Source organism: Ovis canadensis, chromosome 12 (genome assembly GCF_042477335.2).
Source record: "Ovis canadensis isolate MfBH-ARS-UI-01 breed Bighorn chromosome 12, ARS-UI_OviCan_v2, whole genome shotgun sequence".
Taxonomy (NCBI): Eukaryota; Metazoa; Chordata; class Mammalia; order Artiodactyla; family Bovidae; genus Ovis; species Ovis canadensis.
The window spans coordinates 46,398,165-46,413,701 of NC_091256.1; the positions used below are offsets into that span (position 1 = coordinate 46,398,165).

At 33.6% G+C, this 15,537-nt stretch overlaps 1 protein-coding gene across 4 annotated transcripts in view; it reads left to right on the top strand.

Annotated features, from left to right (window-relative positions):
• The window catches only part of RGS7 (regulator of G protein signaling 7), a 473,731-nt gene extending 458,801 nt beyond the window's left edge, over positions 1-14,930 (top strand). For all 4 annotated transcript variants that reach the window (XM_069545572.1, XM_069545573.1, XM_069545574.1 and 1 more), the window contains 2 exons: positions 1,751-1,840; positions 14,228-14,930. In XM_069545572.1, the coding sequence (XP_069401673.1) occupies positions 1,751-1,840; positions 14,228-14,278 (141 nt within the window). In that variant the 3' untranslated portion in view covers positions 14,279-14,930. The remainder of the gene's footprint in view (positions 1-1,750; positions 1,841-14,227) is intronic.
• Positions 14,931-15,537: the final 607 nt, after the last annotated feature.

Consider the following 15,537-nt stretch of genomic DNA (forward strand, 5'->3'; position numbering starts at 1 on the left):
TGCTTATTTCTCTTATCTTTCTTTCAATTCAAGATAAACTTTCAAGCATTTTTATAGACTCAACAATGTGTAAAATATTTGGAATGACCTTCCCAAAAGTCTTAAAAAGAACATTTCTTTGTTATCTGTGTCATTGAAAAATATTTTTGCTTAATGTGTCTTCAATAAAAGGAAAAGGCATAATTTTCTATAGAAAATATTACCACCTGACCATAGGCTTTTCTCAGTCAACCTCAGCTATTTAATCCCAGTTTTTTGTGGGTTTACAAACCCTATATTCAAAAATATAATAATAAAAATTATTGCCGCTGTTTAAGAAGAGATACAGTGTAATAAGAAAGCAGATTCTGAAGGCGAATTGCCTGGGTTCTATTCTGAGCTCCGCTCTGTGACCTAATGCAAGTACTTCTTTGTGTTTTAGTTACTTTATATTTAAAATATATATGAAAATGGTTGCCAACCTTGTTGAGGTTTTGTGAGAATATAATTAACTAACAGAGGCAAGCACTTTGAAGTGTACCTGGCACATACTCAAACATATTTGAGCACTTACTATGCATTCCCTTATACTTTGCTAAATGTTGATCATTCCTCAAATCCTGACCATAACTCTAGTTTATAGACTAGAAGATTGAGGCTCAGAGAAGTGAATAAAATTGTCAAAATTAACATGTTTGTAAGTGGTAAATCTTGAGCAAGATAGGACCTGAATCCCAAAATGCTTGAATCCAAAATAAAACATCATCCCACTTTTCCAACAACAAATTCTGATACAGTTCCAAATGTACCATACTTTTGGAGATGAACCTTGGGCTAGAGCCTGAATGTCAGGATTACTGAGGATTAATCCTGAATGTCATTAAGTGGATTCACAGTAACTACAAATCATTACTGGTATATTTAAGACCAGGAAACTAAGTCATCTCTTAAAATATATGTTTTCTCCAAACAAGTAGACACTGGGACATTCAGGATACTCTCAAATAGTTCAGAACTCTGTCTCTAACAGACTAGAATGAGCAAGGAGCATTTATGCTCCCTTGGGCTGCAATAAACCAAAGCAGAATCTCCTTGGATTGGGCCAACATTGAATTAAATGAATTTTTTTTTCCTTTGTCTACCAATATTCATCTTCGAAACAAAACATTACAAACTGATTAGGATTAAATTATCAAATATTTACCTAATATATTTCAGAATAAGTCAAAACATGCATACAAATTAGGACATTATATAATTAAATATCACAAAATTTATTTCTGAACTTATGCTCTGGCCTAAAGTAGATTTGCATGACAATCTTCACCAATGAGATGATTCATTTGGAAAGTCTGAACCCTCCAAGTATGTATAAATGCCAAGGTATCTAGAATGATTATTGAATCCTGACTTTGCATCATTCTCTTTTGGCTTAATCTTAAGAGATAGCAGATTTATTTATCTTAATGGTCTATATAAATCAACAACTTGATTTGAAATTATGTGATGACAGTCTACTAACTAAATCCCATTTTTTTAAGGACTGGATTTGACTTGCCTTCTCCATAGTTCCCAAACCAGTTTAAACATGGATCCTTAAATAAAAGAATAAATTTGAAGGTCTAAATTGTTCTGTAAGCATAGAAAATATTCTCATCAGCATTATCGTTATTACAGATTTGTTTTTGAATCCAATGTTGCATTCTTATTACAGTATTTGATTTTTCCTGAGAAATAATAAAAAGGCGCTTCAACCATTATTTCTTTTTAGGAGCACATTTACAAACTGATGAAAAGTGATTCATACCCACGTTTTATAAGATCCAGTGCCTATCAGGAACTTCTACAGGCAAAGAAAAAGGTATTGGTTCTTTGTGAACTTTTATGACTTAGTTCTCAGTTATAGTTATTTGGAGTAGTTATCTCTGCTGGGACCACAGTATTGGACAAATGGTAAGTGGATATACTCCAAGACCCTTCCCCAAACCCCTGCCTTTTATCAGGGTCATTTAAGTTGTATGTGTTTCTGCCTGTTGATTGCTTATTTTCTTTATTGCGTGTCTGTCCTGGCAGATGTCCATGCTTTACAAAGTTTTTAAGATGCTGTTCTCATGTTTCATGTTAGTCTTCTGTATGCCAGTTTAAGGAAATAAGAAAATACAATAAAGAAAAGAACAATGCCATCAGATCAAAAACTCAGGGAGGATTTTCCTCATCCTGTAAACTGGAATGTATGTATATGCCTCATAACTCATTTTTTTCCTATGATAGTTGCCAAAATACAGCAACTATCAGTAAACCAAATGTTTGCTTCAAAATATTTTCATTTGGCATTTATCCTGAGTCACTTAGTATCCCTGCAATGAGACTGCATACCTAAGAGCTCCTAGCATATTTTTGAAGAACTGCAGTAGGCTACATTGTTCAATTAATGTTTATAATCAAAGTCTCACTGTCAGTAACACCTTATTAATCAGTTTAACAGAAAATGGAAAATCTGGATGTAAACATCAACATCATTCATTATTTTGTAATATTAAAATAGTCCATAGCTTCTTGAAATTCTGAGATGAAATAATTTTGTATAATTCATGATCATCACTTAAGCTAATGATATTTTTCAAAGTCCATTGACTTTACAACCAGACAGTTTCACTGACCAGTACAGCAACCACCAGCACATGCAATGGTTTAAAATTAGTTAAGATTACATAAAATTCTAACCGAATTTCTCCTACTCAATGGCCACAGCTGAAGACTTTTGAAAGTATAGAATGAAATTTCCATGCTTTCAGAAAGTTCTGTTGGACAGCAGTGGTCTACAGAATTAATGATATCAACAGAAATTTAGTACCAGTAGAAAATTATGAGGACATTCTGAACATAAGCCACTGGATTTTCAATAGTGTAGGCTTTGAAGATGTCAGCATAAAACCTAAACATATCTACTTTATTTCAGTGTCATTCGCTTTTGCTTGAAATCACATCATTTTGTTTGCACAAGAAGAGTTTTGGTGTTATAAGTATAAGCGTTAGTGCAAACAGAGCCCACGCCCTGTGACAAGAGGCCTTCGGTGGCAGCTCTCCTGTTTTCCTGATCCCTGTGATTTAGAACATGAATTTGGTGTTGCGTCATTTCATCACCCTGTCTTTTTCTGCCTTTTTTTTTTTTCTGGCTTTTGCCTTCCTTCCTTTCTTCCTTCCTTCTCTCTCTCTTTTTCTCTCTGTTTGTTATTTTTCTTTGCCCCGCCCAACCCCACACATGGACTGCAGAACATGTTTTGAAAACTTTGCACAGAATGTGGTAAGTTTTCATTTTTAAAGAATTGCGAATCATGAAGTCCAATTGGGAAATGTTCCCAGTGTCAAGCCCCATCTTCCATCTTGCATCCTTTGATGTAACAGCAAAAGTATTTATTGTCTTTATTCAAGTTCAGAACTCCCTACTTACTTTTCTGTCCCAGCACTTCCTAGAGTAGATAAAGATATCATATGTGAAAATCTGTATGTATCAAACTAAGACTTGGAAAATAGTGGGTGCTATGATACATAAAATGAAGAAATAACTATTTATATTTTAATTTTTATTCTATATATCTGTCTTTGTTAACAATAGTGCATGTATTTCTGTACTGTTTCCCTTAGCTCTTCCTAAGGCTTAAAAGATTAAGAACTACGAAGGTTCTGTGTCTCTTACTTTTGCAAAGAGAAAATGACTAATTTAACAGTGTAAAGCCAGAGCCAGACTCAGTATGAATGGGGGTTGGTGACAATATATGCCCACCAAAGACCCACTAGCATGCCTTTCTCATTCGTTATTTTTCAGCAAAGTATTGAAAACTATTGCATAAATCATCCAGGAAACCAGTTGTTTTCCTACCAGTGTTTTCTTAGTATCTTGCTATGTGTTTTAGTGATATGTTTGTGAGATTCTTTTTTTTTTTTTTTTGGTATTGTGCCAGTGCCTTTGGAACTTTCTGACATTGTATAAGCTCAAACTAAAGCCTTCAACACATTTATTTTTATAGGGCAGAAACATCCCTATTTTCCCATGCCATAAAAACTGTACACCAACACTGAGGGCCAGCACTAACCTGTTATGAAAAGAGGTAGAAAAATCTTGGTTTATACTCCAGTTTGTCTGCATTGTCTGTTGAGTTGTGTGGTCAGCTCCATGCTGCTGCTGCTGTGGGTGTGTGTTGTGGCTTTTGCTGTGATGGCCAGTTAAGTGGAGTTATGTGTGTTGAAATGTAAGCTAATTGGATTCAGCAAAAATATGGTTTTTGTTTTTAGTCTCCTTCAAGGCTCCTTGTGGTGGGGAATGTTAATCAGTTCTTTTTATGAATTCCCAATTAAAAGACTTTAAAAAGCAGTATATACTTTGAACATTCATTGTGATTACACAAATTAAAGGACTGGAAAATGAAGGACTCCAAGAATTAATCACACTATTAACTTCCCAAAATTTTGGCTGGATCTTTTGGAATCTCTGACCTTTAACAAAAATTTTTCTTAAGCATGCCTCATAAGTCACCATGGGAAGATAAAGACAATGCTAAAGAAATGCCTCAAGATTTTGCTGGAGAAAGTCACCATAGGATGTTGCACAGTGCTCTGTGTATTGTTTAAGAATTGTTTCAAATTCATTCTTTTCTAACATAGTGCTGACAGAATATTGTTCTTGAGATTGGATTGAAAATTGCTATGATATAATTAAAAACGTATAATGTAACTTAAGGAAGATGGAAAGGGAAAGCAAAATGGCTGTCTTTCCTCCAACACCATCCCTACATCTGACCAACCTCCTCAAATCTTAAAGTAGCACCACATTGTCATTCATTGCAAACCTTAAGAAAAGATCAATAGAAAATAAGAGGCATGAGGAAGTAATCCTATGCACCTTCAATCAAAATTTATACACCAAGTGCCAACTAGACTCCAGACATTGTACTATATCTTAAAAATAAGACCTTAATTGCTATGGTACATAATGATATAAACAAAATATTATGATGTACAGGAGAAAGATAAACTATTTCTATTTATTAGGGTAAATAAGTAGAGTCCATGAATAATATGAGAATTTCCAGAAGTTACATTTAACTGGGTAAATAGGATTTCATTAGGCCGAGAAAGGCAACCATCTTTTTAAGGAGAATGGTACAAAAGGCTGAGATTACTGAAGAAAGATAAGTTGAGTAACATTCATACCAGAACACGTATATACACACAACATACTGATAAATTTCAGATAACCTTCAGACAGTTATTTAAGGTTAATCCTTTTCCATCCAGGAAAATGAAAAGTAATATCTTTATTGAATACTTTGTTTTGATAGTACTCTAAAGAAATGGAGTAAAAAATTAGAAAGGCTCGCTAATTTCCTCAGTAGATTACAAATTACTATATTTATTTGATTAGTCATGAGAAGTGAATTTCTATCCTGAAAATTATTTTTATACAAAAATTAAAAATATTATACTGTATACCATTAAATCTTTTGATGGTTAATTTCTATTTAAAGTTCCCTTTAACTTTCTATTTTCATTTATTTTTTTATTTCCTCTTGGGTCAGTGTTCTTCAATATTCCTTTTAGAGTCAGCAGTTGTGATAGGCATCTGAAGTACTTACATAATAAATTTTATGGGATGCCTTTATAGAATCAATAAAATGATTTTAACACAAGATAATGAATGAGTGGTTCTATTATAACTAAATAGAAATAATGGAGGAAAGATAGAGTTTAAATAAACATTTTAAAGGAGTTCTATGTGAAAGTTGCTCTGGTAAATATAAGGAAGCTATGAGATAAAGTGTCTAAGAAATGATCTTGGGGAAATACTTGTAAACAATATGTAGACTCTGAAAGGAGCTGGAGAAAGTGAGATAATGATAGTAACTCACGTTCACTGAGTACCTGCCATGTGCCAGGCTCTTCACTAGGTACTTTATATTATCTAATTAAATTTAATCTGAACCTGCTAGTTAGGTAATATAATACTCATTATTTTACCCATTTTATAGGTGAGAGAAAGTCAGGACTAGAAGGAAATTTTTCATTCATTACTTTATAGAGTACTCATTTTCTTCCTATTATACCCAGCACTGGAAACCTGAAATGTTAATATTTAGGCTTGAAACCCAGTCTCACACTTTCTTGCCATATGAATTTTTAGAAGTCAGTTTAACTGCTGCACCTCAATTTCTTCATCTACAATTTCTTTAGCCAGAAATAGCTGTAAATAGTACTTGTATAAATAGATTTAAGAAACTCTTTAAGCATGCTTTTGAAACATGCTTTATTTGCTTAAATTGCATCAGAAATATCTTCCAGGTCATTTCATATTCTACACAATTCTGTTTATTGGCTGCACAAAATTCCTCTGAATGGATATACCTATAATTTATTTTTCTATTCCTCTACTGATGGACATTTATGTTATTCTTTTTTCTTTCTTTCTTTATTCACTGCCAGTATAGCTCAAAGTGTCATAGGCATTCATCAAGTTAAATATTGATTTTTTCTTATAAAAAATTGAATTGCTCAGTTAAATGGAATACAAAATTACAAAAGAAGAGATGTCTATTTATTTTTCTCTCTCTTATCATTTTGTTTGCCCTAATGCAAGAGATACATACACTAGAAGGGAAAATAACTTGGAGAAGGCAGATATCATAGTTTGTATTCTTGATTTCCAAAGCACTTGTATTACACATTAATTAATAGCAGTCTTCCTTGTCAATTAGTTTTCAATCTATGAAGAATTACAGTGTTTTCTGGCAGTTTTACACTGTTTTAAGATGCTATCTAAAACTCTATGGATTATTTCTAGTCCCTGGTCAAATTATTTTTATCTTGGTTTTATTAAACATGAAATCTGGCATGAAATTTCCTTTCCATATGCTAACAATCACCATTATTGTACACTGAGCCCACCCTTCCCGCCCGTGAATAATATAGATTCCAGGTTTTGGAAATACAACCTGACCAGTTATGGAGCAAACCTGGGAGAGGGCAGTGCTGTGTCAAATCTATTCATGCAGACTCACAACACTTGAGAAGTAACTGAACCAGCATAGATTAGAAATAGCAAATGCCCAATGGTAAAGAAGAAACATATAACTTGCACGGTTCAGCCTGAAAATTGCATCAGATGGCAGTCAGAGCAGCCAGGTTATTTGGGGCTTAAAATGTTTTTTAAATCTAGAATTTTTTTTTCTTGTGAACTAAGATTATATCTCCTTGATCTCTTTTGCTGTTAGACTTTTGGTTTATTGTTTGTTTATCAATTTTCGTGTTAGGTCAGTTCTTTATTCTTCTTTCCATTAAATTTTATCTTGTGAGTTATCACATTAGGTAATTTTTTGGAGTATCTCTTTGTTATCCTGTCTTTTAACCAAGATTAGCAAATTGGCATCATTCATGCATTCATTTTAGTAGAATTATATCAATTTAGTCAAGCAAATTGCTGATTAAAATGTCATAAGAACAGAAATGAAGAGAGATCCACTACTCCAAAAATTAGCACACCTTAAAGGTAGTTGTTTATTTAGTTATGAACTTCCTCTTTTTCTGTCTTATCCACAGAAATACCATGAAAGACTGCTAAATGCCTTATTTGTTTAAAGCAACTTCCTGTCCTCAAGTCCGGTGAACTCTTTAAAAACAAGTAAATGAGCATGTACTTGACAAAGATCTAATGTGATTTATATGGGGAGTTCTTTGCAAAAAAAATAATCAGAAGAGCAATACGCCATTACAAAAATAAGCAAAGGTCTTGATCGGTTTTAACAAAGGAAATACAAATAGTCAATAAATATATAAGAAAACAAAAAGAAAACCTATATTAATAACCAAATTTAATTCAAAAGGCAACAAAATAACTTTTTCCTCCAATAGATTAGTTTTTTAAAATAATAATATCTAGGATAAGAAAATTAGTGAATTCACATATTGTTCACACTTAGTAGGGATATGAATTGCTAATCACTTTCATGCAGAGAACTTTATACAATGTGTCAAAAGCTTCAAAAATATTCTCTCACATTCAATTAGTATTTCAGCTTCTAACAATTTAATTCTAACAAAACCCAGATGTTTATACACAAACAAAAATATTCATTGCATCATTCAACTGCCAAAAATAAGTCAGAATCTGAATATACAATTGTGAATTTCTTAAATGCATTAAGGTATATCAACCTGATGCAGTTATTAAAGAATAGATTTTAGAGCATTGGCTTTCATCTTTTTTTATCACGACCCATTACTATGACATAGTAATGCAATATGTATATGTTTGTGAGTGTGTGTGTGTATGTATATATAAACTGTACTTATGCATGTTTATATGTGTATAGGACTAAAATAACCTTTTAGAAATAACACATTCCCTTATTATATGCAACTTACCCTAATATGTTCTTATTTATTCTATGTTATGGGATTTTTCTCTAAATGTTGATAGCATCTTTCTAAATTGATTTCCTTTCCCACTAGTGTGATGAATTTGAACAAAATATATGTTACCTGGGTAATTGATCAAAATATGATCATTTTTAATTAGCACATTACTCATAATAAGCTTTAGTACTATGCATAGTATAATTTTAGTTTTAAAAAAAGAAATAAAAATATTTGTGTATAAAAAGTAGAAGGATATATTAACATGTAAATAATTGTACTTTGAGTAATGTTTATTTCTTCTTTATATTTTTCTATGTTTTCCTCATTTTCTCTAATGGATATACGCTATTTTTATTTCAGGAAGCTATTCTTAACTAAGGAGATGAAAGTATTTGGCTTTACTTTTTCTATCTCAAACCATACAAGAAGCTACTAATAAGAACTGGTATATAAATATGTTCACAAACCATCTCTTTTAAGTACATAACAGAATTTCTTCCTGTGTTCAACATTAAATATACCAGCCTCCAAACTAGCTATAGAATCCCCTTCCTTTCTTTCTTTCTCCCTCCCTCCCTTCCTTCTTTTCTTTTTCTTTCTTAATTCTCAATAATTGAGTTTTCTTTAATTTTTGAGGAACTCACACTTTTCAGTTTTGCTGAAATTATCCACTGTGTTTCAGTAAACTTACCTGAAAATTATCCTAGGGGACTTGGTTTCATTTGAAGCAGGGTTTTTCCAAACGATTCATGGGGTCGCAAAGAGTCGGACACGACTGAGCAACTGAACTGAACTGAACTCAGCTTACCTAGTTCAATTCCCTCAACATATCCCCACTTAATTTCACTGATAGCAACAACCAGGGCAAAATAAAAGTTAAAAAGACCCAAATTCTATCAGTTAATTACTTAGTAGTTAGGGTGTGTCCAACATGCTCCCATTTCTCATCCTACCATGCCTCTCCTCTCCTAAAAGTTACTTGTACCAATACGTTTGAATCTCATTACCCTGGTTTCTAGAAGCTTATTCCTAAACTATGACTTCCAGTCAAGGAACTCAACTCATGCAAAGAAACAAGTACATTTTTGGAAACTTCGATAGTATTAAGATTGTTTAACAGCTATCAATTGCTTTATCAAGCCAGATGACTTAGAGGATTGTACAAAACAGCATTTTTAAAAATGCACTTGCCGTTGTTTAGTCGCTAAGTCATGTCCAACTGTTTGTGACCCCATGAACTGTAGCCCACCAGGCTCCTCTGTCCATGGGATTTCCCAGGCAAGAATACTGGAGTGGGTTGCCATGCCCTCCTCAAGGGGATCTTCCCAACCCAGAGGAAAAAAGTACTGACAAAAAATCAAGAGGGGTAAACTGCAGAACTTAAGGGGCAATTAGAAGACTTCAACAAAAACATGAGTAAGAAGTTTATCTGAAGAGTGAGTAGAACCCAAGCTCAGAGAGTAGCAGGTGCAAAGACCAGCCAGGGAAGCCAGGTTCGGAAGGATTTTGAAACCCAGGCAAAGAGGTTTATATTTTTAAAATGAAACAGGTGCAATTTTCATATGAGAATAAACAAACAAATGTTTCCTTTAGTTCAGCCTGTCATGAGCATGTACGTTTCTTATCTCTAGTCCAACAGCATCTCATTACCATCAAACAGTCAGTCAGCCCTTTTTATTACGCAGCTGTGGGGCTCAGCACAGATCCGGTAACTGGGTCACATACACCAGTAGAAAATCAATGACACGATTTGCCCTCTCCTGGTCCCAGAGCCTCTGGAGCTGACAAGGCATTCTAGAAGGTGTTTCTAAGTCTATAGCAACACATGGGAAAGACTAGGAGGTAGTGATATGAAACAAGCAAGTAGGAATAAGAGTTAAGATGTTAATATTTTTTTAATCCAAAAGATCCTGGTAATTTCCTACTCTTTAAGCGCTTTCATGGCTATCTTCTAAAAATCCATCCCTTCAGTTAGTGTTGGTTTGTTTTGTGTCCTGTAGACTGGTAAAGACTGAATACATTGTTTTTATGTTTTATGACAGTAATAAAGCAAGTAGATGGTCACCCAAGTGAATATGGCTTCTCCCCTACTTCCTTCATGGATTAGTGTCTGCAGGAAAGGTGTGTGGACATTTGCTTCCATCTCCCAAATGCTGAGGGCTCTCATACGGAGCTAAGAGCCTGATCTTTATTTCCATTTCTAGGGATTCACAGCTCTTTGTCAACTTTCTGTTATTACTTTAAGACCAAGAAAAAAATTTTAAATCATGTGAAATTCATAATGTTTGATACTCAACTTGAGAAAACTAAGAATGAGCACATAGGTTGTTTTGTTGGGGGGAGTTTTATTTTCTTAATTATAACAAAATCTCCATGCAACATTTTAAAAGGAAGGAATTAGTTTGGTGGAGATGAAATTTTATTGTTAGACACTAGAAAAACTGCTTTGTTTATGTGATAGCTATATTGTAGATTATCCAGAGAATCTGTCTTCACTTAGATGCCAGTTAAAGTCAGGTTAATTTTGTCCTGAAATTGATCATGTGCTAGCATATTGTCCATTAACTAGATATTATAAAATCTCACAGGATGCTGAATTTTTGTTTTGAGTTTCTGTCTTTGTCTTTCTCTATAGATTTCCATTTCCAATATAATCTGTTTCCTTTCTTTTAGCTTTTATTTTACATTGGAGTATAGCATAGTTGATTAACTGTGTTATTTTTAGGTACACAGCAAAGTAATTCAGTTATACATAAACATTACATGTATCCATTCTTTTTCAAATTCATTTCCTTTAGAATCTATTAAGAACGGGTATAAATGACATAGCACAAATGTAGTCATTGGGTTGAAAATAGTTATTATTCATACAGAATTCAATTGTAAGCAACTTGATAAAAACAAACAAACAAAAAACATACTATTGGTTAAGGAATTTTAGCCCTTTTAGTTTCCAGAATTAAGATTTTTAGAACTTAACTATGAAATTGTCCCAGATTCTTTAACTTAGAAAAATTAGCAAAAATTAGATAACTTCAGGATTGTCTTTTAAGATGATTTAATACAGCCTCCAAGGATCCACACTGAAAAGGATTATTATAAAACATCTGGTGTACGAGTATATTCTTTCTTACCTGCAAAAAAAGAATTAGTGTTCTTTTTAAGATTTTTCCAATAAAGTGAGAAACTGATATTTCTTTGCACGCTAGAGAGTACACAAAATACCTTTGCATGGCATTTTTCTTTCCAGTACGTGAACAAGGCAAGATTTGCACAGGGCTTACATCACATCCACGTGATCTAGGTCTTTAAATCTAGATAACTCACTTGGGTGTCCATGCTATTTACTTTGACCCTTGGGTGAGGCACATAGTTGTTTTTTTTTTTTAATATTAGATATACCTAAATTTGCCTTTTAACTGTCTCAATACACAAAACAAATACCCTTATTATGTATTTGGTGAGTCCACATCTTACAAGAGTTTCTTGTGTGGGTTTGTTAACATATATACATATGTTCTCCCATTTCTGTTCATCTGCTTTCTTACTGTCACAAACCCCAGATTTACTGTAGGCCTGTATTTCTCCATGGGCTTCCATGAGTGAGTATTTTTAAATTATTTCCTGCTATAACAGCTTACCAAGCTAAATCTGTACCTCCCCGCCCTTTTAAAAATGAAGCCAATACCAGGACAATACTAACAACTTCATAGATATTTGAGGGGAAAACTAGGTAGAGAACCATATTACCATTTGTTACATTTACAAATATGACATCGTTTCCACTGATCAAAATGAAAAATGACTCTGAGTTGCGAATGGCTTCCTATTCAACCTAACTATGTTATTAATCCTCCCAATAGTTAGAACCAAATTATATTAATCTGTAGTTTTACTATAAATAGTTTTATGTTAGCATCTTCCTCTTCCTCCTCAACTGTACATGAATTCATTCTTATACTTCAACCAGTATAAGTTTTCCCCACCCCACAAATGGCATTAGAAACAGCAAGCACTTTTAAAAAATGCATTAGTATCAGAATGAATATATATATATATGCACACATTAGTAGCATAAGAGAAAAAAGTAGATGTATAAAATAATGTAATTTTCAAGTATAGAAAAGTAGTTTTTTAATGCAAACATTATTTGATTAAGGTACTGGAGTGTAAAAGTAGTATAATTTTAGCTTCCAAATTCATGAAAAATTTTGTGTTCTTTTCAGAGTCAGAGAAGTGACTTTGGGTCTCAGTATCCTGATGAGAAAGAATGTAACGGTAGTAGTAATACTAATAATAGTAATAATATAATAAGGTAATGACTAGCCAACTGAGTACACAGAATGTTCTCAAGTTGTTTTAAGTAATTTACTTGTATTATTCTTCATGAAAAGCTTTTAAAATAGGTACTTTACTTATTCCCGTTTTGTGAATGAGAAGGAAACAAGCGCAGAAGTGACGAGAAGAAGCAAAGCATAGTTTGCCTAGAAAGTCAATGTGAAATAGGGTGTCCTGTGAGAAATCTGCATTTTCTTTCAGTATTTTTCTTCCCATAAAGTGATTAGAGCGTAGCTAAGTGGGAAAGTCCTTTGCTCAACTGGCTCTTCTACAATCAGAAATCAAAACTTGCGAAAAGTGAAGTTATGAACTCCTTTTCCCCAGTTGAAAGAGAATGGTGCTTCATTTTTGTTACTGCTGTTCAAGTATACAAAAAGACCTTATCAGTTACTGTACAGTATGTAAAGAAACATTGATTCTGGGATTACTAATCATTTTTTACATACATCATTCTTTTTCCAAAATATAGTCATGAATGCTGATTTCTCTCCCCAAACCACACCATTCATTTATCAAACTCTGAGCCACGTTAAATAGTAAATCAGGACTATTGCTATGACTAACATTTTAAAATATATTTCTCAAAAAATCTTTTGATTTTCCCTTATTATTTTATCCTCTAAGGAGTAAAAATTCCTCCTATTTTTTATACTAAACATATACAGTGAGGGATAAAACAGAAATAACCAAATTGACAATCTGTTATTCTGATCAGAAATTTAAAATTTCATACCTTTCTCTAGAGTATTTGCAATTTACAGGGACAGTTTTGACTATCAAGATGTTCAAAAAAATGAACATGTATAATAGTTTTAACACAATAAGTGGGATCACAATTTATGGGGTTTTTCTGAGATTGAGGTTAGAGGAAATCAAATGGAAAAGGAAGACACTTACAGTTTGAAGTACAAAGCAAATAGACTTTTCTCAACTTTTAGGCACCGATTGCTTGTTTTTCCATTGCCATATAGGATAGGGAATAGATTTAATCATGAGTTTCCAGCGGTCTCACTCTCAAAAATCATTTTGTTTAATTAAATCATACCCTGTGCACATCTAGATATTTATAAATGCAACACTAATCTTAGCAGTTGGACAAGAATGCATCACATCGCTGACTTGCAGAGCGACTTCCTTAAGTTTGCTATAACATGTTATAGCCAGTTGCAAACCTAGGTGTTGCATCATTGCTAAGCCTCAATGGAACATTTTGGACATGTTTTATGATTTGCTGATTTGTGCTGTGAACGCATCAGTCTGTTTGCAGGGGGAGGAAGTGGGTGGAGGGGTGGGAGGATGGAAGAAGGGAGGATCATTTTGTTTGATGTGTTGGTGGAGGAAGGGAGGGAACTTGGTCATGAAATTTGAACTAAGATGCATCTAAAGGGTTCCATTTTGACCCTTGTACAGTATCAGCTGCAATAAACAGATGTTACTCATAAGCAGGTTTTCAGTGATCATATTGTTTTCTCTTTTTTCCCTTGTTTATATTTTTTCTCAGGGGAAATCTCTCACGTCAAAGAGGTTAACAAGCCTCGTTCAGTCTTATTAAAAGGATCATCTTGTAGCATGAAAGCGAACTGGAGTCACTGCATATACTTTGTAGTTCTTTGTTGTTACCTGGAGCAGAGGACATTAGACCAAGATGTTGCATGAGCAAAGGACCTGAATTGTTCTTTCTTTGTGTACATTAAGGCACTGCCATCTCCAAGGGACTCTACCATCTTGACGCCTCCATTTCAGAATGTCTGCTAACTTCTTCCTTGTACTAAGCTGGATCTGTGTCTTTTCCTTTTTAACAGTTCAAGTGAAGTAAACCTTTTGTTTTCCCCCTTTCTCTCTCTCTTAAACCTTCTTCTAGACACACAGGTCACTAAAAATTCAGTCACAAACTGGAAGAATCGTAAAAGGAAAAAAGCATATATCAAGAAGTATACATACAGCTTCACATTTATTAAATAATAAATTAGCAGAGAAAGTTTCATTTCACCAATGTATCACAGTCAGAAACAAACTTACGTCTTTGTCTGTTGTCTGTACATTCTTGGTTAATGTTTCTTGCATTTATTTTTATACCATATTTAAATAAGAGACACCTTTTACTCCAGATGTATCAAAGTTGATCCCTTCTCTGTAAATTTGTGTATGTTTATATTGTTGTTTTATCTTTCATTAAAAGATGCGTAATCTCGTTGCTTTTGTAACTTTTGACTTCTGTGCTAATTGAAAATGAAAATACTGGGAGGGCATTGACAAATGTAGTCACAATGTAAGCTCTCACCCTAGGAAGTTTATTTCAGGGTTTCAAGACAAGCTTGGATGGTGGAGCAGCCAGGAGCAGATTCAGAGTGATTCATCTGGGAGCTTACCCCAGGTCAGGAAAATGGGTTTGCTCCCAAGGAAAACAACACAAATGACCTTCCACATTTTCCAAGTTATTTATTTATGAGGCCTTTCTAATTATGAATATGAGTCTCTATGTTTTACCAATGCATATTCTATTAGAATTACATTTTAGTGTGACTTCTCAACTCAGGAACTGATTCTTTAAAGTATAATCTTAAAAATGCCTTAGGTCAGTGGCTCTTAACTCTGGTGGTTGCAAATTCCTTTGAGAGCATGATGGTAATTACTAATATTTAGTGAGTGCTAAGTACCTACCACTGTATTATGGGCTTCACATACCCACAAAATTTTCCCATTTAATTCTCACAGCAGGCCTATCAGGTTATTTCTGCAATTTTGAGAACACAGAAGCAGAGAAAATTTGCATCGTTTGTTCCAACAGCCAAGTTGTATGTTGTGATACAA